Source organism: Hirundo rustica, chromosome 17, assembly GCF_015227805.2.
Source record: "Hirundo rustica isolate bHirRus1 chromosome 17, bHirRus1.pri.v3, whole genome shotgun sequence".
Classification (NCBI taxonomy): Eukaryota; Metazoa; Chordata; class Aves; order Passeriformes; family Hirundinidae; genus Hirundo; species Hirundo rustica.
The window spans coordinates 12482960-12508378 of record NC_053466.1 but is presented as its reverse complement, the minus strand read 5'-3'; the positions used below and the strand labels follow the sequence as shown (position 1 = coordinate 12508378).

General features: G+C 48.5%; 1 protein-coding gene across 4 annotated transcripts in view; it reads left to right on the top strand.

Moving 5' to 3' along the window:
- Window positions 1-25419, top strand: part of ASCC2 (activating signal cointegrator 1 complex subunit 2) — a 34710-nt gene that overhangs the window by 3344 nt on the left and 5947 nt on the right. The window contains exons 1-15 of one of the 4 annotated variants that reach the window (XM_040081007.1): window positions 7021-7084; window positions 9372-9467; window positions 10933-11091; window positions 11432-11602; window positions 13514-13643; window positions 15416-15483; window positions 15919-16029; window positions 16926-17038; window positions 18018-18092; window positions 18631-18738; window positions 19779-19847; window positions 20462-20536; window positions 20943-21120; window positions 21745-21959; window positions 23488-23607. In XM_040081007.1, coding sequence (XP_039936941.1) covers window positions 9387-9467; window positions 10933-11091; window positions 11432-11602; window positions 13514-13643; window positions 15416-15483; window positions 15919-16029; window positions 16926-17038; window positions 18018-18092; window positions 18631-18738; window positions 19779-19847; window positions 20462-20536; window positions 20943-21120; window positions 21745-21959; window positions 23488-23607 — 1673 coding nt within the window. In that variant the 5' untranslated portion in view covers window positions 7021-7084; window positions 9372-9386. Of the gene's footprint in view, window positions 1-7020; window positions 7085-9366; window positions 9468-10932; window positions 11092-11431; window positions 11603-13513; window positions 13644-15415; window positions 15484-15918; window positions 16030-16925; window positions 17039-18017; window positions 18093-18630; window positions 18739-19778; window positions 19848-20461; window positions 20537-20942; window positions 21121-21744; window positions 21960-23487; window positions 23608-25419 lie in introns of those variants that run through there. The other 3 variants (XM_040081008.1, XM_040081010.2, XM_040081009.2) reach the window with 3 other exon arrangements.

Sequence of the window (25419 nt, the reverse complement as noted above, 5' to 3'; positions counted from 1 at the left end):
CAAGAATCTCTGCCGCAAGCTGGGAGCTCATCAGTTGGAAATGACAGAAGAAGGGAAAAATCTGGGTGTATTTGTTGATCTCGAGATGATGACAAACTCCCAATCTGAAGCAGATCTAACAAAAAGCACATACCCATGGAGGTATTTCCAGGAGAAGGGGAATGTTAATGCCACTATAGAAGCTCCTGCTGCAACATTCTCTAGAATCATGCATGCAGTTCTGATCACTTTTAATCAGGGGACACAAACTTAAAATGTGACTGGAAAGTAATTATAGGCTAATCCTGATTTTTTTTCTTATACAAGGATCTTGAGATAATTTGTTTAGTCAGAAAACCTGAATGCTGAGAAAAGATACAGTTGTTCTTTGTGAAACTTAGGGAGTAAACACAGCAGTAAACACATCTCCCTTAAGAGCAAGGGTGATGTTCCTGTACGAGAAAACAAGTATCCGATGGCCATGAGAAGTCTGGGCTGAAACATGAGAACACCAAAGCTTCCAACAGCTCAAGTCCCGAGACTCTGGGTCATCCTTCCCAGAGCTGCTGCCCCCTGATGCCATTGCCACCAACAGCTCACCCTAGAAGTCCAACAAATCCTTTCCAAACTGCTCTTATCATTTGTGGCACAGCCACTGAGTTACCAACTGGCTTCTAACAGAAAGAAAAGCATTGTCATTGAGATGGCCACAGCACTCAAGAGTGCCTCTTTAATAACTTCAGGAGGCCTCAAGTATCAGTACCTTTTTATCTAAAAGGCTTTCATACCTTTGCTGTGTTGCAGTCTCATGAGTAGCTCCACACAGCTCTGGCTCTTTCTCTCCTTCTTTTACCTTCTTTCTGCATTTCCAGCTCACTGCTTCCTGTCACTAGCACACCCACCTAACCTTGTCTGTCATACAGCATCTTACCCCTTCTCTCCCTTCCACAACCTCCTGTCCCTTCCACTTCATAGCATAGCCAACAAACTCCAACTGACTCCTCTCCTAGCTAATTCACTCTTTTATCACACCCATAGCTGTGAGGGCAAGGCTGTTCCCACTCTTTGCTAATTAACACAGCTGCAATGTATGAGAGGCAAGATTGCCTTTAGCACTGTCTCTATCTGTCTTCCCACAGAAAAGAGGTGCCCGGTGTGAAAAGATATTCCTTGGGCTGTAGTTGCAAGCTAAATGTCACTTGGGTTATTGGCTGTGTTAAAATCTGCACACGGTGGTGGTGAGGTGAGAGTATCCTGTCCTGGGTCACGCCACCCTGGTCCCTCAGATCACCTTTCCAGAGGCTGCTCTCGTGCCCATCCTGTACAGGAGCTGCAGTCCTGGACCATCCCCGCCTGGAACACAGAGAAACAGCAAAACCAAAGGTGTGCCAGGTCCTTTCCTGTCCCTGGTGCCACCACCCTGTGCCCTTTAATACACTTCCCTCCTGTGGCCCCAACAGCCACCTCAGCCTTTGCAGGCTGTTTCTGTTATGAAGAAAAACTGATGGCAGGGTTAGATATGTCTTTAAAAAAACAGTCGGCACACCAAGTCTTGGTTCAGTAAGTACAGTCAGACCACAGAACACAGGGCAGTTTGCTTTCTCAGGGCTCCAAACTGGCTCCCTTGGCCAGTTTTTTACCCAAAACCACCTCTCCTCATCCCAGCTCTCCTATTTTGTTTGAGTTTTCATCTTTTAATCCATTTAAATGTTTCACTCATTTTACTCTCCTGGGTTTTTGATGAATGCCTGAAAAGAATGCTGACCCTGACCACAGTATTTACACTGTGTTCCTCCATGTGTAGGTGTTTCCATTCTTCCTGCTCCCATCCAACCAGTGCTATTTCATTATTCATTCAATCCAAGTGGCAGCAGGTGACATTGGGGTCAGCACAGAGTGAGGGGCACCCCTGATTCAAATGTGCCAGGAGAGAGGCGCTGCCAGTCATCCTGATGAGGCCCCAAAACAGATGCTCTGACTCATTCCCATGCAAAGTGGATGAATAATTTGAAAATAATGAGATTTTTATTACATACGTATCATTTTGGTCAGAACATTTTGCAAGAGCCTCATATTAGGATTTTTCTTGTCTTGTAATAACCCCGTTGTACAAGATGTGCCATTAGCGATGCTTTGCTGCAGGGAAGCAGCACGTGGACGCTGCCTTGGCTGCCCGTCAAGATGATCATCACAGGACTACTCAAACAGGAAGACTTGGGGGACTCACAACTTCAAATTCAGTGGAACAGAGACAACGTTTTTGGGCAGACATTGGAAATAGCTTTGGAGACCATGATTCCAGGTAGGAGCACAGCTGGCTGAGCCTGGCTCTGCAAGGATGCCACACTTGGAAGTCAAAGCTGAAGCTATCAGTATTGAGGATGTGCCAGGAGCTCAGTGTGGGCAGAATGTCCAGAAATCTTGGTTTATGGATGCTTATTTTATTTTCTTTAATAGACTAAGAATCCCTATGAGATTATTATTAGATTAATATGGCCTCATGTTAGACTCATCATTTTCTCCTGTGGATTCAGGTTAGGAGAGTTAGGTCTGTTCAGCCAGGAGAGGAGAAGGCTCCAGCTCCAGGGAGACCTCAGAGCCCCTCCCAGTGCCCAAAGAGGCTCCAGGAGAGCTGGAGAGAGGCTTGAAACAAGGGGCAATGGCTTCCAGTGCCAGAGGGCAGGGCTGGATGGGAGATTGGGCAGGAATTGTTCCCTGGCAGGGTGGGCAGGGCCTGGCACAGGGTGCCCAGAGCAGCTGTTGCTGCCCCTGGATCCCTGGCAGTGCCCAAGGCCAGGTTGGACACTGGGGCTTGGAGCAGCCTGGGACAGTGGAAGGTGTCCCTGCCAGTGGCAGGAGGCGGGAACGGGGGGAATTTTAAAATCCCTTCCCACTCAAACCATCCCATGACATTGTTTGCCTCATGAGCTGAAACATAAAATATTGAAAGCATTTTCTGCTGAACCTGTCTTTTCTCTGGAAAAGCAAACTGGCACAACTTTAACCTGTGTCATGTGTTGCTTCAACAAAGCTGCCTGTAAAAAAATCTTTTCATAACAAACCATATCTATTTTCCTTAATAAGCACTTAATCACCTTCCTCTTGAGGCTGGATAATTAGAGAAACAGCAGGCAAAGAGCGGGCAAGAAGCTGTTGAATCGGAGGAGCTGCTTGAAGTATCATTAGAAGACGATATTATTTTAGCTGAATATCTTCAGTTCTTTCCTGTAGACACAGCCTGGTAATCTTAATCTGCTCAGGGCTGTGCCTGCTGGGAATTCCCACCCGCAGGATCTTGCACCATTGAAACTCTGAAGGTGAGCAGTTCTTGGTTCCTCTGGCCAGGTGGACTCTGTACCTGCAGCCTCCTGGTGCGCTGGGAACTGCCGTTCCTGCCCCGGCGCTGCTGCAGTGCCAGGCAGGGGGGCAGTTAAGAAACATCTTGGGTAACCTCTGGTGACTTCCATTAGTGACCAAAATAAAAAAATATCCCACAATAAGACTTTGGGCTAAGAATAAACTGAGAGGAGGTTAATTGAAGAATGATGGAACATTGAAAACATAATTAATAAATTACTGTTGGATCCGTCAGGTCAACAGCTTAACATTGACACCTTTAGCTCTGTGGCTGTCAAGGACGTGCTGTGGAAGGTGTCATTGTCATTGAGGGGCTGGAGCGTGTCCAGGGAAGGGAACGGAGCTGGGAAGGGAATGGAGCCCCAGGAGAGGCTGAGGGAGCTGGGAAAGGGCTGAGCCTGGAGAAAAGGAGGCTCAGGGGGAACCTTGTGTCTCTGCACAGCTCCCTGACAGGAGGGGACAGCCGGGGGGGTCGGGCTGTGCTCCCAGGGAACAGGGACAGGAGGAGAGGGAACGGCCTCAGCCTGGGCCAGGGGAGGCTCAGGGTGGAGATTGGGAACATTTCTTCATTAAGGGTTGTGAAGCCCTGGACCAGGCTGCCCAGGACAGTGGTGGGATTCCCGTCTCTGAAAGTGTTCAAAAAATGCATGGATGTGCACTTAGTGGCTGGTCTAGTTGCCAAGGTGGTAATTGGTCAGACTTGGAGGACTTTTCCAATCTACATGAATCTGTGATTCTGTGATTCCAAGGTTTCTAACTTCCAATAGTCCTCGATAAGTTAATGTATAAATCATTCAGATAAAATAGAAAAAAAGGAAAAAGTAGAGCTGGATTGAAATATTGCAAAGCCCAGGGTTATCCTGATTCATGCCTATTACTGTAATTGCATTTCAGCTGCTTTGAACATTTAATGGGCATTTTCTACAATTTTACAATTTAGTACTGCAGGTCTCTTTTTTTAGATTACACTGACATTTTCCTCAGCCATTTTATTACTCTTCCATTTTTTTCTAATTTTTAAGTGTGTTTAAGAGGGCTGGTCCTTCAGGGTTCCCTGTCCCCTCTGACCTGTGCATGAGCAGCCTTAAACCTTCTTTGGTGTCGCTTGGAGAAGCAGGGTGGGGAACAGGGGCCTCACCTGGTTTGGGTGTGGAGCCCAGAAACCACTGAGGCTCCTGTGTGAGTAGGAGAACAGCTCCCTTTGAGGATGCACAACAGCAAAGCAGATCCTCTACCCAGCCCCAGGCTGTCATTTGGGACTTTGAGGTGGAATTTGAGCAAAGCCAGAAGCCACGGAAGCCTTGGTGCTGTTTGGGAAGCAGGATGCTGGACTTCAGCGTCCATGACAGCCCAGCAAAGAAAACACACTGACCTCCAGCAGCCCATTCCTGGGGTGGCTCCAGCCTTTCAGTTCTCTTCCCAGTGCTTTTTGTGCGGCTCGAGATGAAAAAGCTGCTTTTGTGTCTTGTCACCATCGGAGCAGGGAGCGGCCTCCCCGCACAGCCGGAGGCAGGAGGTGATCCCTGTGCAGCTGTCACTGCACCAGGACAGCGCTGCCGGAACAGGGCACTCGTCCCAGGCCTTGACTTGTGACATCTGATCATCCTCACTGCTAAATGCAGTGCTGAACGACTTCCTCCTGGCCATGAATCACACCGGGGAAGGATCCTTTCAATAAAAGCTCATTTTCCAAAGCTTTTTGTGTGGAGAAATTCTCCTCTTCCACGTCTGATCTGAAGCCTGCTTGCCCTGTACCTTCAGATGGCTCTGGATTGAATCTTGAAAAATAGATTTTCAGCAGAACCAGCAGCCAGGAAGCTGCTTTTAATGCTTTGCCTTATCTGTGCAAGACAGGTCGGCAGTTTCCCTGCACACTGAGATCAGAAAGCTGTGATTTCCACTAAGGTTTAAGATTTACCTTTTACCATGGTGAAGTCTTGAAGGTCTCTGGCACGCTGTCACAGGTGAACAGATGCAGAGTTTTTTTGCCATATAAATTTGTATGAAGAGTGTGTCTATACATAATTATCTAACCGGGTTATACATGCGGAGTTAATATCCCCAATTTTGGGCAGAGGCTTCAACAGCTCACAGTGCTTTAGGAAATCAAATAGGGAATACACAGTTGGTAAGGTTACAAAAAACACCCCAAAAAGAGGAATACTGACTCAAAACATCTCGATGACACATTCAAAGCCCACTGAGTCACCTGGCATCTCACCAGCACTGCTCTGAGAAGGGTTGGCACAGGAGGGGAGATAAACAGATGCCTTTGCGAGGGAATCATATTTCACTTGCCAAGTGTTCTCCTCCAGGAAAGAGAATTGGAGCAAACCTTGGATCATCATCCCTGGGGTCTGGGTCTGGTAGGTTGTTCTGTGCAGCGTGTTGGTGCTGGGGCTCCAGTCCCAAGGTCTGGTGCAGTGATCTTTGAAAAATAGAAACAATGAATTTCCATTTAAAAATTACTAATTCAACAGAACGGGGGCGATGGCAGGTTCCAGACAGCCCGTCGTGACATTTGCAGTGTGAATCCCGAGCGCCCAGCTCTGTGCGACGGGAACAGAGCCGGGGTGTGCTGCTGGCCCGGGGGAAGCCCTTGGGGTGTGCGGCCCTCTGCTCGCTCCCCCCGCGGTGCCAGGGCACCCAGCTGGGCAGCGGGCACCGAGAACCGCGGCTGTCCGCAGCGTGCGGGCACGGAGGGCACCGCGAGGGATTCGTTCCAACCCACCCTTAATGAGGCACACGACACAGCGCATGGCGTGCTTTCTATTTTAGGCCGCTTTGCCATCTAGAGCTGGACTCTCGGCTAAGTTTAGGAGGAGTTCCCTGTGGTCAAGGAGGAGAACCGAGACCTTTAGGAGCAGAGATTGGATGTGCCTGTGTCACCTTGCAGGCTGGGAAGCGCCCAGTTCCCGGAGTTTCGGTGCGGTGTAAATGTGACGATGTACTACCCTGTTCTCAGTATCGGTGCTCCTATGAATTGACAGGAATTGCCCTTTTCGTGCGCTGTCTGACTGTAGTGCACAGACACCTCCCCGGGGAGCAAGGAGAAGTCCCAGCCGAGGGAAGCGTGAGTGTTCCCAGCTGTGACAGATCCTTGTCCCCGCAGAACCCCTTCCCTGCCCGGCCTCTCCCCGCCTGTGACAGTGGCTGGGGCAGCGCACTTAAGTTTAAAAGGTCTCCTTCAAAAAGGCGATTTATTGAACCAGCTGGTTTTCCTCAAAGGAAGAACGGCTGGAGGCTCCTTCCCCTCCCAAGACAACCCACGGACGGTAACTGTCCCAGCCCCGCGGCTGCAGCCGATCCGGAAGGCAGGCGGGGGTTTGGGGCTAAACCCGCCCGTTTGGTCACTGCAGCACCGCCCGAGCCCGGCCCCGCCATCGGATCCGCACCCGGACCGGAGCCGGACCCGGCCGCGGTGCCGCCCCTCGGACCCACACCCGGACCGGAGCCGGGCCGGTGCCGCCCCTGCGATTCACGGCCGGGCCGGAGCCGGGCCGGTGCCGCCCCTGCGATTCACGGCCGGGCCGGAGCCGGGCCGGTGCCGCCCCTGCGATTCACGGCCGGGCCGGAGCCGGGCCGGTGCCGCCCCTGCGATTCACGGCCGGGCCGGAGCCGGGCCGGTGCCGCCGGCGGGGCGGAGCCGCTCCGAGCCCCGCCCGGCCCGGTAGTTCCGCTCGGGGCCGGAAGCAGCGCCTGGCCACGGAAGCGTCGCCGAGCCCGAGGGACGCCTGTGTCTGTGCCGGTACCGGGGCTCGGGCGGCTGTGGCGGAGTTGGGTTGGGTGGGCGGCAGCGGCCGGGCAGGGCTCGGTGCGACAGGGACAGAGTCCGGGCAAGGGACGTGGCCGCGGCGGCGGCGGGGCCCGGGGTAACCGGCGGTGTTGGGTTAACTGAGGGTGTCTGGCCATGGGGTAGGGCCGAGGTGACAGAGCTGGGGGTGCTCACCTGGAGAGGAGAAGGCTCCAGGGAGAGCTCAGAGCCCCTGGCAGGGCCTAAAGGGGCTCCAGGAGAGCTGGAGAGGGACTGAGGACAAGGGCTGGAGGGACAGGACACAGGGAATGGCTTCCAGTGCCAGAGGGCAGGGCTGGATGGGATATTGGAAAGAAATCCTTCCCCGGGAGGCTGGGCAGGCCCTGGCACAGGGTGCCCAGAGCAGCTGTGGATGTCCCTGGATCACTGGCAGTGCCCAAGACCAGCTTGGATGGGGCTTGGAGCAGCCTGGGGCAGTGGAAGATGTCCCTGCCCATGACAGGGGTTTGGAATGGGATGAGCTTTGAAATCCCTTCCAACATAAACCATTGCATGAGTCCATGCTGCAGCGTTCCCTGTGCCAGCTGTGCTGTGGTGGCTGCCTCATCCTCAGCAGTGTCCCCTCACCCTGGATGTCCCCATGGATGTGCACATCAGTGGGAATTGCAGGGCAGGGACTCTTTCTGGCATTGGGAAAATAGGTTTCCCTAGTTCATCGCGGTCTTTGTCTGGCTCTTGCACCGTACCTGAAATCACACAGCACAACAGATTAATCGTGGGCTTGTGGTTTAGACCAAAATTCTTTGTGGCGGGAAAAGCTTCTGAGAGTGATCAGGAATAATTCTCTGTTGAGTTTATCCCATACTCAGATTTATTCTCTTCTCTAGCTGGACGAGCTTTTGGGCAGGGCGTCTGTCTCTTCCAGAATGTTTTTGACTTGGACTGGAGATTTTGGTGCCTTCCAGGCTTGAAATGAGACACTTGGCATGTTTTTCTGTGTTACAAACACACATTTCTATGTGCAGAATGACTCTAAAAATTTTAAGAGCCAAATTAAATATATGATGAAACTGAACTGAAAGCCAGCTTAGCTTATCCTGCTGAAAAGTTTTGGTGGTTTCTTTTTTTCTTTCTTTTTTTTTTCTTTTTCCCAAGAAATTGTTAATCATAAAGTAATAATTGCTCCTGTCAACATTCTAATTTTTAAACTCCCCTGGAAAGACAGAAGACAGAATTATTTTAAATTTTCTAAGCTGTGGGTATTGCTGTTGCTGTGCTGTATTATTTTAATGAGCTTAAAATGTTACATTACAGAATTTTTGCCTAAATCCATAGGTCACAAATTTCTGTAATGAAAAATGTTATTTTTTCATTTGCTGTCTAAACCATGACCCCAATCCTGAGTCAGAGCTGTTCAACTTTAGAGACACTGCTCTTGTTTTAATTGTTATCCAGCCCAGACAATGTGACTGCAATTAAATGTGCATCTGAGGAGATGTGTGACCTTAATAAGACGGTAACTTTTTAGTTCCATTTTGCAGAACTCATAACCCCTGAAAGACTGTAAAAGCTCTGTTAACCTGCAACTTTCATGTTTTGTAAGTCTGATCTTCTTTAACAGTGCCTGTTGTCTTCCTATTGAGTTACTCTAATATTTGACTTATAGCTCATTTCAGAAAGGTAATGGAAACATTTCTGAGCCCACAAATGCCGTTGAAGATGAAGCTGTGGTTTTGTGAGCGTGTGGGAATTGGCAGGAGTGGGGAAAGCTTTTGTAGGCTCAGCTTGTGTCCCTTGTCTGGCTGAGTGCTGTGAGATTCTACGCACAAGCACAAAAATACTATTTTAAAGCACAGGCGAGGCTGTGTTTAGATTGTCCCTGCAGTTTGTGCTGTCAGGAGAGACACTACAAGTGTTGAAAGAGGCTGCAAAGGCCAGGGTTCAGCACAGCTCTTCAGCAACCCAATTTAAATATCTAATTTCCATGTTAAACAGTCTCCCCAAATGTGTTTTGTTGTCCTGGAAGGTATCTGTGGCCTTTCAGTAAGGAACAGGAATGAAAGTTTAGCACCACATTCCAGATTTCCTCTGAGACGCGTCCAGGTGGCTCCTGGGTGTTCCCTCAGGATTTGGTATTTTGGTGGGGTACAAATTGCTCGGCATAAATGTATTCCCAGCCAGCATGTGTGTGTTACAGCAGGGCTGCAGCCTCTTTTGTTCTGATTTTGCCTGACCAACTTTGTAAAGTGCATCCTGTGCTGCTTTTGTTTGCTGAGGACAGGAACAAGCCACCAGGATGCCAGCATTGCCTCTGGATGAGCTCCAGCTGACAGAAAGGGATCCCAAGACAGGAAAGCTGAGAACTTTGCCAGCACTGGTGAGTTCTGTTTTTCCTGAAAGCCAAACAGACCTTCAATAAGTAATTGTCTTATATTGAGCCTTGGTCTGGGATATGTGACAGGAATGGCTGGAGCTGTGTTGGAAGGTTTAGGTGGATTTCAGGGAAAGGTTCTTCCCCCAGAGGGTGCTGGCACTGCCCAGGCTCCCCAGGGAATGGGCACGGCCCCGAGGCTGCCAGAGCTCCAGGAGCCTTTGGACAGCGCTGCCAGGGATGCCCAGGGTGGGATTGGTGGGGACCTGGGCAGGGACAGAGCTGGATCAATGATCCCTGTGGGTCCCTTCCAGCTCAGGAGATTGTGTGAAATTTGTTCATCCTGCTTGTTAAAGAAGCTTTTTTAATGTGTTCAGAAAGATGAGATTTCATCTACCCACCATAAAAAAAACCCTGAAACACAAGAACCAAACTTACTGTGTTCAGCATCTGGAGTAAACTGTGTTTTCCCAGCACAACTCCCTCTCTTGAGTCAGGAACCTCTGCTGCAATGGCGAGATGCTCAGGGAGTTTTTGCAAGCTCTGCCTCAAATTTAGCTCCGAGCTGTAGCACTGGGATCCATCCCTTGTGCCTTCAGCTTGATGAAACCAGAAAATTCAACCCAGAGAAACCCTTTTCTTCCAGAAATAAGGCCTTTTGGCTGTGCTGCAGGAGTGGGACTGTCAATGCTGCTCACTCCTGAGCACACGTGTGGGATGAGGCAGAGCCCAAACCTGCTGCTCATTGGAATTCTCCTTTTAGGATGGGTGTATTTGGGCAAAGCCTATTCAGTAACCCTTGGGAAAGGTGAAGTGTTTTCTTTCTGTCTTTGATGGTTGTGTCAGTTTGAGTTCATGGAATATTGTGCAAGAACCAGTTCAGAGGAAAAAGAGAGAGTTCAAAGAGATGCCAGGTAGCTCCTGCTCTTTGTTCTGAAGGTGTGGGAGGATTTGTCAGGCTGTGGTTAAGAGAAAGCAAGGAGCAACATCTGCCAAATTATCAAGGTCTGAAAATGTTGCTCATAAAGAAAGATACAAACCCATTGCCTTGAAAGGGTAGAAAATGGGAAGTTACCAGGGTTTGAATGCTTCTGTCGACAGGACAAGGAGTAATTGGTTCAAATTGAAATTTAGGTTAGATATTGGGGAGGAATTGTTCCCTGGGAGGGTGGGGAGGCCCTGGCACAGGGTGCCTAAGAGAAGCTGTGGCTGCCCCTGGATCCCTGGAAGTATCCAAGGCCAGGCTGGATGGAGCTTGGGGATAGTGGAAGATGTCCCTGCCTGTGACAGGGGTGAAACGGGATGAGCTTTAAGGTCCCTTCCCACACAAATCATTCTGTGATTCAATAATGTCAAGCTGTATTAAAAGGTAACTTTGTGTTTCCTGGAATTCAGCGAGCAGATGGTAACTGCTCATTCCTGTCACTTGTTCTGGGGTTTTAATACAGTGGGGTTTTTTTGCTTTCTGCAGCACCCAGAAATTAAAGCAGATCGGTCGTTTGTGCTGTACAAACCCCCTCCTGCCATAAGGGATCCTGCTCTGGTGGAGGAGTTCCTGGAGCGAGCAAAATTCATTGCAGATGACCTGAACTGGCTTCTGGCTTTGCCTCATGACAAATTCTGGTGCCAGGTAATCATTGTTTTTTATCTGAAGATACAGTGTAAACATCTAGGTGCTTGTAAAAGCCATGAGCCTTGCATCATTTTCATATAGATTTGCTTATGCTTATTATGTCACGCAGGAAACATTTTCATTTCCATTACTGCACCTTAGAATGCAAAGAAAGTATTTCCCTAAGGATTTTCCACTGTGAATTTTAAGAGCTGGCTTGTATTTGATGGGTGTGGGAGTCCTTTTCATATGGCTGAGTGTTTTCGATTGCTTTAAATTGAACTGGGCTGCTCAGGAGCACAACCTATGAAGGTGTGGCATTCCCTCCTTCCCATTTTCGTGCCTTTCCTTGTGCCAGGTGATATTTGATGAGACCCTGCAGAAGTGTTTGGATTCCTACCTGCGCTCCGCCCCTCGCAAGTTCGACGTGCTGTGGGATTGCCATCCCGAGGTGAACGAGCTGCAGAAATGCCTCCATCGGAGTGTCTTCCTCACATTCCTCAGGATGTCTACCCACAAGGAGTCCAAGGTAAATATTCCTGTGCCTTGCCCTGTGTAACTTAGGAGAAAAGAGAATTAGAGAAATGAATCATTTTTCGTCTCGCCTGACATTCCTCTCCCTGATGATTTTATCAGCTGGATTCTCTGTGTGGGGATGATAACACTCAGAGCTGGAGTATCTAAACTATGCAGTGATTCCTTGGTTGATTGCCTGGACCTCCTTCCTGAATAATAGCAGGTTATCCATGTGTAGTGGTTGGATGTGTCATGGTAAGGGGAGAGAGAGCACGTTGGCCTTTGTGTGGCCACATGGAAAGGCTCCTCAGGCCACCAGTTCCTGAGCCTTCACTCCCTCAGGGCCACGTGGTGCCACAAAAACCCTGCTAATACTTGTCTCTCCTTGAACTTGCCCCAAGTTTTGGACATACAGTGAAATTGCTCTAAATTACTGTTATCTTGGCATCATCAGGCATTCAGCCTGGAGAAGAGAAGGCTCCAGGGGGACCTCAGAGCCCCTGGCAGGGCCTAAAGGGGCTCCTGGAGCGGGACATGGGACAAGGGCCTGGAGGGACAGGACACAGGGAATGGCTTCCACTGCCAGAGGGCAGGGCTGGATGGGAGATTGGGCAGGAATTGTTCCCTGGCAGGGTGGGCAGGGCCTGGCACAGGGTGCCCAGAGCAGCTGTGGCTGCCCCTGGATCCCTGGCAGTGCCCAAGGACAGGTTGGACACTGGGGCTTGGAGCAGCCTGGGACGGTGGAATCTGTCCCTGCTGGTGGCTGGGGTGGCAGTGGGTGGGTTTTAATGTCCCTTCCCACCCAAACCATTCTGAGATTCTATAATTAAATGCCATCCTCAGCATTAATTGTGTGAGTGCTGCTCCCATCTGGAGCTATGGGATTTTCACCAGGCCTTTGGGCAGGATGAGTGAGGCACCTTGTGTTCCAGCAGTCACTCCCTGGATCTCCTCATTGCTTCATGATGTGTTAGGGCTCTGTTGATTCCCGTGCTTATCACAGTGGTGACGTTCAGGATGTTTTGAGGGAAAGGCCTGGGAGTGGAGGGCTGGGACAGGAGCAGGATGAAGGAGTGCTGGAGCCTGCAGCTGGCACCGCTTCAGCAGAACTACCCGACACCTCTGTGGTGTCTTTCATTGCAGGATCTGATTAAACCTCACCACTCCGAGAGGCAGGCGAGCATTTGAAACCATTTTCTAGTTGAGTGATCTGCAGGGAATGAATAGTCTGTTGTCGTGCAGGAGTCAGCAGGAGTTCTGGAAAGGGAACCTGGCCAGCGCTGAGCCCCATCGCTCTGCTTCAGCAAAGAGAATGTGCCTGCCTTTCACTGGGATTGAAAACATTTGCTGTCACAGGCAAACAGGGCTTCTGAAAAACCAAAATCACATTTCAGCTGCCTGTTTCTCAGTGTCAGACAATGGAATTTTTCTCATCTGGAATTTTGTAAGAAATGCCTTCAGTGTGATGAGGTTTTGGCGCAGTGTTCAGTAGTCAGCATGTAGAGCTGCAGTTGTGGGGTTTCTCCCTGCCTGCCCCCTGATTCTGATGGTTCTGCTCTCCCAGGGTGCAAGAGCCTCAGGCTGTCCCTGTTCCTGGTTATTCATTCCTGCTCCTGAACTGAGCTGTTCTGGTGTCAGGCTGGGAGCTGGCATCCTGTAGGGAGATTTTTAGTAAAACTTCTGGATAGATTAATTCACCTCCTGGTGAAGGGATCAATGGGGTACCTGGTGTTGCAGGGAGAAGAATAGGGTAATAGATGGTTCCACAGAAGCTGTTTCAAGCAGAGTTGCTGCCTTCCATGAAATAAATTCTTTAGTACACCTTTGAGAACTGTTTTTGCAGGTGTCATTATAATGCTGGAGTTACTGCAGAGCAAGATATGGATTATCCTCTAAATTCCTTTTTTTTTCCCTGTCTTTGTAGGATCATTTTATCACTCCCTCTGTCTTTGGAAAAATTATTTACAATAACTTCCTGTTCGATATCCCCAAGATTATGGACCTCTGTGTCCTTTTTGGGAAAGGAAACGGCCTTCTGCTCCAGAAGATGATTGGTCAGTAAACAGCTTGCTGCATTTAGGCTTTTGCTTGTATGACAAGTGGGGTTTATACCAGTGGAACTGCTCTGAAAATCTGTAATTTCTAGATCAGATTGTGCTTTTCTTTTTCTCGTGCACTTCACTCATTCCAATGAAAGCTTCATGTCCTGTTTTGCTGCCCTGAGCTAGGCTCATGCTGTTAGACATAAACCCAGACTCTGTTGTTTCCTGTGCCAATCGAATGTCTTCAGCCCTTGTAAGAGCAGTGTGGGGCTCTGTAAAACCCTGATAGAGATGGGAAAGGGTGAGGAGGGAGGAGGGTTGGGAGATGGGCACAGTCCAGAGCCCAGAGCTGGGGGCCATGTGAAACAGTCAGTGTGAGGTAACCACTGCTATGGGAAGTGGGAGAACCTGAAACTTCAATGCAGACATTGATGTGTGCAGAGCTTCCAAACCACAAACACTTCAGAGCCTTGCTCAAACTGTGCTTACCCCTGGATTTCTGTGTCTGTACACACGGCCTTAGTGGCAAGTACACAGGGAGGAACATCCAGCCATGGATGCTGAGGAGTGAAGATGGAGCATATTGATTTAGCTTCTCTATTTATCCTGTGCTCCCTTCCCAATCCTGTGACCTTTAACATCACCTGAGCACCTGAGTGGAAGAATATCTACCCTTGGATTAAGTGAGCTCTTCCTGAATTCTAACCCACTTCATCTGCAGCTCTTGGGGTGAAGGTTTTCCATTTCTTTGGCAGTTATTCTTGTCTCATTTCCAAATTCACTAACAGGAGAAGTGTTAGAGATCATGTGGTGCAGACAGATTTCCAGTCAGAAAATATTAGATAAAACCTTTGCATTTTTAAACTTTTTATCATTTTTCAGTAGCTTCTACTCTGAATTCCTCTGTTGAGCCTCAGAGATGGAGGACAGGCATGGCAAGATAGATACTTCCCTTTCAGATGTGAAGCTTAGATTATCCGGGTCTTAAATATTCCAAAAAAGACCTAAGTAATGAAATCTCCTTTGAATTATGCTCTGGAGTGCCACACAACCATGCTGCATGCAGGTGACCAAGGATTTGCTCACCTGATGATTTCATTATGGCACGAGCAGTTCCGGTGTGTAATTCATAACTTCATAAACTTGAGGTTCTTCTCGGGGTATAAATTTATCTGAAATTTGTCTCATAGCTCTGTCCTTGCTGGAGAAAGAATTAATTTTCGTAATTTTTATAATCTGAACAGTAATTTCCAGGAAAATAGGAGCCTTGGTGCTTACTTGGTGAGGATTTATGGCATTGCATTACCCAGTGGAGTATTTTGTAAAGATAATGGAGTCCTAGTAATATAATAGCAGGTTTTGCTAAAGCCTCATTACCTTTAAGAAATATTCGGCAGCACATCTCCTGGTGTGTGCTGAACTGTTATCAGTAATTAAAAGTCAACTCCAGTTGTCAAATAAAGGAACTGGGGTTGTTCAGTGATAGTATTTGCATTATTCATTGATTCAGCCCCTGGAGCGTGAATCATCTGACATCTCATTTGCTCTGCTCTGATGAGCATATTCCCATCGCTGGATCTCCAGTGGCATTGGAGAGCTGATGGATCAGCTTTTTGGGAGCAGGGCCTGTGCCTGAGCTGCGTAGTGAGGGTGAGCTGTGTCCCACATGCTCAGCAGGTGTGTCTGGGGGTGTCAGCAATAACACAAGTGCCATTTTCTGGTGCAAATGTGCTCATTGGCATCAAGGTCTGAACTGATGGAAATGCTCTCCTTTCCCTTTTCAGGAAATATCTTCACTCAGCAGCCCAGTTACTTCAGTGACCTCGATGAAACTCTGCCCACTGTCCTCCAGGTACTGCTTTCCTACTGGGATTTCATCTGGAAATGGGGTATAGCTTGGAGAGTGGAAAGGGAACATTGTAGGCAGGCAGAATGTATTTCATGAAATCGTGGAATATCCTGAGTTGGAAGGGACCCATAAGGATATCAGACCCAAGCCCTGACCCTGCACAGGCACCCCAACAATCCTCTCATTGTCCAAACACTCCCTGAGCTCTGACCACCCTCTGGGGGAGGAACTTTCCCTAACACACAGCCTAAACCTCCCCTGACTTGCTGTTTCTTCCTTTCCCCAGTTTGTTAATGTGTGTCAGGGAGGTTTTGAACCTTTATCGAAAATTATTACTTGATGACTGTTCCCTCCCACCTTCCTTTAGCTTCTGGCTTTCTCTGCTGTGTCCCACTGCTGGCTCCTGTCTGTTAACACTGCCCTGATCTCCTGATTTAGGTGTTCAACAATATTTTGCACAAGTGTGGTTTGCAGTGTGAAGGGGCCTCTGCTGAGCCCCAGAAACTGGAAGAGAAAGTGACTGTGACTGCAGGGAACATGCCCCTCCAGGTAGGACTGAGCTTTCTGTAATCCTGCACGTGCACAAACCACAGAGGATCACTCTGTTCTGCTACAGCTCGTGGTTCTGTGCCATTGTTGCACTCTTTGTCCTGGGACATGATGATAAAACCTTTCCACCATGAGCTGATGCATTTCAATCATATCCTTTGGAACGCGGATTGTTTTAAACCTGGCAACTTTTTTGCTTAACCAGCTTATAAATAATGTAACAGAATATCTGACACAAGTCTCCACCTAACCCTGGCAGCGATAAGAGCTGATTTTTTTTTTTCCTTCAGTAATGTGTTTTAACAACAGTGTAATTTAACTGTGGAAATTAAGATGGGTTTATGTGCTGGGGCTGTACAAAGGCAGTGAACGTGGTCCTCTGCAGAACCTGAGTATTTCAGTTTGTGTGTGGGAACAAACTATCTGTTCAAACTATGATTTATTGATACATGATAGTTTAAAACTATCATTTAGTGTGTCATTCAGTTTGTTTCAGCTGCCTCAGAAACGCAGCTTGCACTGGACCAGGCTGCTGAAAACATCCCCTTGATTCCCATGTTTCTGCTGTGCAGTGCTTCATCAAAAGTGCTGTGTGGGGAAGAGTTCCGTATGTGGAGGGCGTATTGAGGGCAAAGCCACTGTCCTGAACAGGATCTGATGAGGATTCTTACAATCTCACAGGATCTTTAACGAAAGCAGACAGTTGGGATTGCATTATAGATCTTTAAAGGACAGGATTTTTAGGAGGAATGTCGTCTCTGCCCCCAGACCCTGTAACAGGTTTATGCTTGATCCAGACTCTGTGCAGTCAGGAAGAGGCCTGGCCCCAATATTCTGTGTCCCTGCTGGGAAAACTTGCCTGGCTCTTCCCTCAGTAACTGCTCTTTCCCTCTCAGGAGCTGAAGGACATTGTGCTGTATTTATGTGACACCTGCACAACTCTCTGGGCCTTTCTTGATGTCTTCCCCTTGGCTTGCCAGACCTTCCAAAAACACGAGTTTTGTTACAGGTATGTCTTGGAGTGCAGACAGAGCTTGTCCTGGCCGTGTGAAGATACTGAATGTGCTCCTGTGTCCTGTCTCATTGTTAAACGAGGAGACAGATTTAATGCAGAGGCTGCTGGTTCTCTCTGACAGGAATGCAGCATAATAAATACACAGATATAGGGATATGGGGATTTTCTGTTCTGTGTGTGTTATTATCTAGGAGTGATCCTAGAGCCAGGCATCCATGACAATTTCCAAAGTCAGTACTTGGTGTGCTCTGGGAAGGGTGGAGAGGGACAAGTTATGGACAAAAAGAACTTCCTGCAAGGAAAGCAGAAAGTATTTCAGAGAAATAGTTCTTCAAGGTCTGAAAACAAATGTCTTTGATGTTATGCCCAGGTTTTATGCTAGAGAATATCAATGAGGTTTGGCAAAAGCTGAGTGGCTGGGAGAAGGTGACAAGGCATGAGAGGGAACAGCCTCAAGCTGTGCCAGGGGAGGGTCAGGTTGGGTATTAGGGACATTTCTTCATGGAAAGGGCTGTACAGCCCTGGCACAGCTGCCCAGGGCAGTGCTGGAGGGATTTAACAGCCAGTTGGATGTGGCACATGGGCTGTGGTGGCCTTGGCAGGGCTGGCAAATGGTTGCACTCAGGAGGCTTTTCCAACATGAAGGTTTCTGTGATTCTGTGAGTGTTGGGTCTTTGCAGGCTGCAGATCTGTGTTGGGGGTTTTTGTGGGCTGAGCAGATGATTTTGATCAGCACCAGGATGTTTCTCTGTTTCCTACCTCTTCAAAGACCTCTCTGTGATTTCCTTAGGGTGCTGCTCTTTGTCTGTGCTGTGTTTGCTTGTGTTTTGGGGCAAAAATACCAAAATGAGGTGACACTCATGGGTGCTGCTGGTGAGGAGGGTTTAATGAAATCAGCCATTTGTTCTGCCTTTTAGCAAATGATTTTTGGAACCTCAGCTGACAGGTACAGGTTTGTTCCCCCTTTGTACAGATTAGCTTCGTTTTATGAACTGGCAGTTCCTGAGCTGGAATCTGCAATCAAGAAGAGGCATTATGAAGATAACAGGTGAGAATTCCTGCAAAGGCTTCCTTTGGCTCCTCAGTGAGACTTCCCAGGGCTTAGTTAAAAATTCACTTCATGCTACTTTATCCGTCCCTTAGGAGCCTGGCTTTTTTTTTTTTTTCTGCTTCAAAGAGCTCTGAAGAGATGACTTCTGTAATTCTGAATTTTCCTGGGCAGTGGGATGACAAATCATTTTTAATGCTGTGAAAGAAGGAATTTGATGGGAGGTGCATTCAAATTGTAACAAAGGGTGAGAACATGAATGATATCTCCTTGTAGCTCAGTCTCACTGTAAGGCACAGGCTGTGCTGGTACAGTGGGGGTCTCGTGTGGGGGGCTGCCAGGACAATTGGGATTGAAACCAGCTTTATTTGGAGCATGGATTTTCCTTAATGACCATGAAATGTGTCTAATATCTGGTCTTTGCAGCAAGAAAATTATTCTCCTAATGAAATTCTTCTTCTAGAGGATTGAGTCTGCCATAAAGATGTGTTACAGATTCTTGTGCTGACACCAACAGTGTCTTTTGCTCTCTCTGAAGTGTTTTTGCTGATTTGTGGAGGAGGATTTCACACTCCAGAAAGAAGATGATGGAAGTTTTTCACATCCTAATAAACCAAGTCTGTCTGCAGCCCATCCTAGAGAGCAGGTATTGGCACTTGGCTCTCTGCTACTCGCCAGCTACTTGATTGCTGTGTGGGAGAAATTGTTTCTCATTTACAAATTTACTGGAGAAAATGAACAGAAACTGCTATTTGTGTTGGGATTGTAGCCAAAGGCTTGGCTAAGGTCAAATTCTCTTGTCCTGTGTATCAGGAATGTTCCAGATGGAGCTGTTTGGTCCAGAATCTTTGTGGTGAGCTGGGTCTAGTGAGCTTTCAGACCCCAGTATGTGGCTGGTGCAAACTTCAATCATGTGTAACACCTTGAGTCCTGATTGTGACCTTCCAGGACTTGGAGGGCCCAACAGTACAGATGGAGAGAGACTGTTTATAGGGGCTTGGAGTGACAGGACAGGGGATGGCTTCCCACTGCCAGAGGCCAGGGAGATTGGGCAGGAATTGTTCCTTGGGAGGGTGGGCAGGGTCTGGCACAGGGTGCCAAGAGAAGCTGGGCATCTCTGGAAGTGTCCAAGGCCGGGTTGGACCGGGCTTGGAGCACCTTGGGCTAGTGGCAGGTGTCCCTGCCCATGGCAGGGGGTGGCACTGGGTGGGCTTTAAGGTCCCTTCCCACCAAAATGTGCGTTGGAATGAGGCTTGGAGCCTCAGCAGCACCCAGGGGTTTGGGCACTGAGGCTGCAATGGGAGTTTGCTTGGCAGGTGTTCTTGCACAGGTGAGCACAAACTTTCTGGAAAGTTCACTGGTGTAATCCCAAGACATCATGAAGGCACAATTACAAAAGCTCTACACACCTTTTTCTGCTCACTGCAAGTCTGAGGCATCAAACTGTTTGTAAAGTCTGTCTGAAAACTTGTAATTCTAGGTGTGATACAGCATTAGATCTAAGTGCTGAAATGTTTGCTGAAGCCTTAAAAACCACTTGCTTCCATTTGACTCTTTGCTCCTATGAAAGCCAAATGTGGCCTGAAATCTCTTTTCAAATAGTGTGTAAATGTGAGTGGTTTGGCTGGTGGGGCCAAACCTTGGCAGACTTACCTCTGAGTGTTCACTGTGCTGTGTTTCCTGCAGCTGTGAGAATATTCAGCCATTTATTGAGGAGTTTCTGCAGATCTTCACCTCGGTGCTTCAGGAAAGGAGGTGAGCGGCTGACGAGACCCGAGGGGCTCAGCTCCTTCCTCTGCCATTCTTTACAGCAGAATTGCCTGAGGCAGCATTACGAGGCCTTTGGGAGTCAGAAATCGTTGTAAGTTGTTGGGAGAAGTGCAGTGAGAGGATTTCAGCCTGCAGCACAGACCCTGGCGCTGAGAAATGCTGTTCTTCACTCCCTTTAATCCAGCCTCTCAAAGAGGAGAAGAGCAATTTAGCCATTAGCTCCCTTGACAAGTTAGGCTGTTATTACTGATCTGTGCTTTCCAGCTGGGCTGACCAGACCAGAAAATATTAAACACTAATGCTGGAGATGCAAAGGAAGTGGCAGAACTGGGAATTCCATCTTGTCCTGCTGCCCATGCTGGCATTCTGAGCACGTTGACGTGGTAAAGCAGAGATTTTCCCTGTAATGCAGCACTGGGTTCCACCCCTCACACCTGAGGAGTGTTGCTGTGGTGTAGCGGGACCAAAATCAGGCATGGCTGGAATCCAGCATTGGGTGAGAGGTTCTCTGTTCCTACCTGAGCACTGAGGCAGTCAGAGAGGCACAGCAGTGGTAATTAATTGAGCTCCACTGATTAAACTTGCTCCTGTGTTTTCAGATTTCTCCGTGACTACGACGAGCTGTTCCCCGTTGAGGACGACGTGAGTCTGCTCCAGCAGGCATCCTCTGCACTGTATCCTTGGGCTTTGCAAGCCTGCCTGCTCTTGGATTCCTTCACACCAGGGACATTTCTGCCTCTGGTTAAGCTGCATCACTGGCAAGGAGTACTAGGAAGCTTTCCCTTAACAGAAAAAAAAAAAAGGAGAGGGGGCAGTTGTTGCCCAGAGAAGCTGAGGCTGCCCCATCCCTGGAAGTGTCCAAGGCCAGGCTTGGAGCAACCTGGTCTAATGGAAGCTGTCCTTGCCAATGGCAGGGGGTGGGACAAGATGAGCTTTAAGGTCCCTTCCCACCCAAAGCATTCCGTGGTTTTGTGAGTGTTGATGTAGGCACAAATTTGGATGCGCTGACAATCCCATAGTTACTTCGAGGTGATCTCTGACCGTGTGTATCCAGGAATGCCCTTAATGCTGTGCTCTTAGAGATGAGACCAGGACGGCCTATATCCTCCAGGCAGTGGAAAGTGCCTGGGAAGGGGGAGGCAGGAAAAAGGGACAAGCTGTTAAAGATCCGGCAGCATCCAACAGAGCTTCAGCAATAGCAGAGAGCACCCCTGAGGACGGGGAGGATCCGGGGGCTGCGTGTGCTCTGGAGGATGAGGTGGGTACAGCTCTGTGGTGGGACGTGGCTCTGCTCTTCCTGGGGGCTCTGCTCTGCCTGGGGGCTCTGCTCTGCCTGGGGGCTCTGCTCTTCCTGGGGGCTCTGCTCTGCCTGGCCTTCCTCTGTCTGTGAGGACAGGCTTGATTTGCTCAGCTTTGGGGACAACATGAGATTTGGTGTCATTTCTGACCTTTGCTGGATCTCCATACAGCCTTGGGAAATGAGAACTGAAGCTACACCTGAATCCTGAGTTATCTCTGAGCAAATTGCTTCCAGCTCCCATGGCTTGGGTTTTCCCTTGCTGAGGATTATTCAAATACTCTGCTTCATCCCTGCAGTTCATGTGCATATTTTTGAAATGCAGAGCTTGCCTGTTATTTGAGGAAGGGATTCTCCAGGGTGTCCTTGCTGACTCAGGGACCGGCAAAAGTAGCTGCGTGCCCAAATCTGTGTCGGAAGCCTCACGTAGTTTAAACAGCTGATTTCTCTTTTGGCTCCGGTCTTGAACTTGTGTGTTTAAACCTCAACAGCCCAGAGTGCTGCTTTCCCTGTATTTCTGTGCACACTGCCTGCCCCCAGCTCAGTCCCTCCCCAGTGCCCACCAGTTGTGTTTGGTGCCCGCAGTGTGCCGGCGCTGCGGCCGCGCCCGTCGCCTGCGTGTCCGGCGTGGAGCTGGACTCCCTGATCTCCCAAGTGAAGGATCTGCTGCCAGACCTTGGAGAGGGATTCATCCTGGCCTGCCTGAAGGAGTATGGATACGACACGGAGCAGGTGATCAACAACATCCTGGAAGACAAGCTGGTGCCGTACCTGGATAAGCTGGACCGAAGGATGCAAAGGTGTGGGACATCCTCTGGTTGTTTCTGTTGCATTTAATTGTTCTCACTGAAGGCTCAACGCTTTTAGGGCTCTAAGAATTTGCATATTTGGGGTAGAGAACTGCAGTGAGAGCTTCTCATTGTCACCTGTCACCAGTTTTCTGCCCTCCTTGTGTTCCTGCAGAGGAGTGGGACCTTTGCTGCTACGTGTTGGAGTAGAGCAGGTGCTAGGTTGTGTTTTGTGTCAGGACAAAACCACTTGTACATGAAATGCTGGAATAGGAACAGCCTAGACTAGACTAGACTAGACTAGAATAGAATAGAATGCTGGGCAATAGGATATGTTGCCTTCAAAAGTTATTTTTCTGCAGCGTTTGTTGTCACAGGTGTGGAAATCCCAGCTGTCCTGCAGGCAAGGGCATCTTCAGAGGAGCCAGTTCAGCTGGAATTCGACCCACAGGGTCAAATACGGTTATTTAACATGCTGCTGTTTTGTGAGTGAAGATATGACAATTGAGATCCATTTTTATGTTCCCTCTGATAAACTTGCCAGGCTTGTCCTGCTTTCCTGGATTGGACAAGGGATGGAGGCTTTCTAGCTGGTGGCAGGATTGAGCTGTTGGAGTTTGTCTGCAGCTGTGAGTGTGTGTTTGTGCTGCACCAGCAGTTCCTGACAGAGCATCAGGAAGTGAATGTGCTGTTTGTTCACATTTCATGGAGTTATGGGCAGACTGTCTCACTGTTGCATTAAAGGAAAGCATCTTTATCGGAAAAATGATGTAAAAAAATCTTAGTTTTGCAACAATCTTTGTGTTCCTGCAGTCAGATCTGCTGACTTTGGCACAACTGGTGCAGGACGGGCTTTAGGAAGGATTGGTTTTTCTGCAAAGCCAGCAGTTCCACAAGATAGAGCTGGATTTTTTTTTTCTCTCCCTGCCTTTTGCATCTTGAAACAAAGCTGCTGGTTCGATAGGAAATGTCGAATTCTGACCCCTGCTGATTTATAGGGGAGCACAGCAGTGTTTGCAGCTGCCCAGCTGAGCTGCCTGCGCCACCAAAATGAATGTCAAAAGTACACTCCTTTGACTTACAAGTTGAACAAACACAAACCTGGAACACTGAGAAAGATTTAACCAGGGAGATAAATATCTTGAAATCAGCAGCAACAAATTATTGGAATTTTTTTCCAGCCTGTAATTCATCACACTTAGTGTTTGTCTTCACTGAGTCACTGTGTTGAGACCAGGCAGTCTGTTGAATATTCTGTTGTCCTGCATGGTTTGATAGACTCTGAAATGAACAGAAGAGTTTTCTCTTGGCTTTCTGTGAGTTCTTTAGTTTCCCCTCAAATCCAGGCTTTGGGAAGTGCTGTGCTTGTGCCAGAGCGTGGCTAGGAGGGGAAGGAGCTGTGCCCTGAGACTCAGCCAGCATCTCTTGGTCAGGATCGTTTTGGGACTGACAAAGGATAAACCAAGGGTTTAGGGACAGGAGAGGACTCCTGTTCCTCACTTCACTTTTGTTTTTATTCTCTCTGCTTGTTTTTTACCAGACAGCTGAAGCCAGACCCAACCCCTCTGGTCAGCTCTCGCTATAACGTTTTCCAGAATGACGAGTTCGATGTTTTCAGTAGGGATGCAGTGGATGTGTCTCGGATCCAGAAAGGCAAGAGGTGAGTGTTGGCACCCAGTCATTGACTCTGCCTGTCAGGAGGAACAAACACCTTGGAACCTGCTCATTTATCTTTCCTAAAAACCTCCTGCAGGAATGTTTTGGCAGGGGAGAAGGCTTATCAAAAATGTTTCCCACCTGTTTGTCTGGGAAAGTAAAATGAAATCTTATGAGGGGGTTGGTTTCATTTAGTGTTTTTCCTAATTGGCTTTCCTGTGTCTGCTGCTGGAGATTGCTCTGCCAAGCTCATTTGTAATGTCGGGCTCTTGTTCCTTGGGCTTAATGTTAAATTTGCACTGAACAACAAACCTTGAAAAGCGCCATCCCTGAGCCTGGGATTGTGACTCAAAGCTGAGAATAACTAATGATTTGATTTAGAGCCAAGGGAAGATTCAATATCCATCTACTTCAACATCTGGTAACATTCAGTGCCTTAGACTACTTCTGTTGTTCCTGCTGCTGTAAAGCTTTCTGCAGAAGGGTGCTTGGACTTGTGGAGTAGCTTGGGTTGGGAGGAACCTTTAAAGGTCGTTTAGTCAATCTGCCTGCAGTGAGCAGGGATCCCCTTGCCATGAGCAGAGATTTCTACCAGTTTTCACTTTGCTTTCTGCCCAGCAGGGTGTGTGGTGTTGGCTCCCACCGATGTCAACTCTGTAGTGCGGTTCCCTTGTTCCAGATTCTTTTAAAACATGTCACAGAATCATGGAATGGTTTGGGTTGGAAGGAGCTTTAAAGCTCATCTTGTTCCGCCCCCTGCCATGGGCAGGGACACCTTCCACTAGACTTTAAATACCTCCTCTAACCAGACAAGTGTGATCTTACTGTTGGGATGTATTTACACAGCAGATAACTAAAAGTCTGGCTGGAGTTGGAGCCACATGACCTGAGAGCTCCCAGTTAAGGTTTTGGTTGCAAAGTTGCATCAAACTCTAGGAGAAAACCACTTTTGTACCAAGTCCAGTGGCCCAGCTCCTCAGAGCTGTGTGACAGTGCTGACCCTGTCTTGGCTGAGCAAGAAAGGAATTTCTTTTCTCTCTGGCCAGGGCCATGACTTTTGTTGTGTCCATAGCTGAGAATTCCAGACAGAACCTTTCGTCTCATGTTGGTGCCTTGCTCTGTGAGACAAGTGCACTGTACGGGTGTGCTGGGTTATCCCTGATTCCCAGAGCCTTGCACAGGTGTACGGGGTTATCCCTGAGTCCCAGAGCCTTGCTGGTTCTCCCAAAGCCTTGCACAGGTGTACTGGGTTATCTCTGATTCCCAGAGCCTTGCTGCAGCAGCTGGTCAAGGGAGTTCAACACAGAGCATCCAGTGGCTGGAATATCCTGCTCGGAGCTCCCTCTGCAGATCACTTGGAGAGCTTTGGAAGCTGTAAATCATCCCTGAGCTGGGCTCTGGGATGTGCTCCCATGGTACTGCCCTCCAGGGGTACCATCACTCCTGGAGAAGTTCTCCTCTCTCCTGCTGTAGTTACATGACCTCTTGGGATTATCCTCTTGCTGCTGCTCTTCCTGGTGTCATTGCCTCTCCTCCTTGCAGAACATTTGGGAAAACACTGCAGGCCTCCAGACATATTAGCTGTGGTTTGAGTAGTTTAAAACCTGGAGATCAGCAATGCCCAAAGAGGACTATATCCAACCAAATCCAAGGGAAAGCTGCAGTAGCTTATCTCCAGGATTTCATATCCAGCACTGATGGTTCACCCCAGTTTTTGGGTAACAGGGTTCTCCAAGCTTAGTCTGAGATCTGCTTTGGATTTGAATTGTATCAATTTTTTTTTTCTCCTTCTAAATACCTTTTGCTTACCAAATTC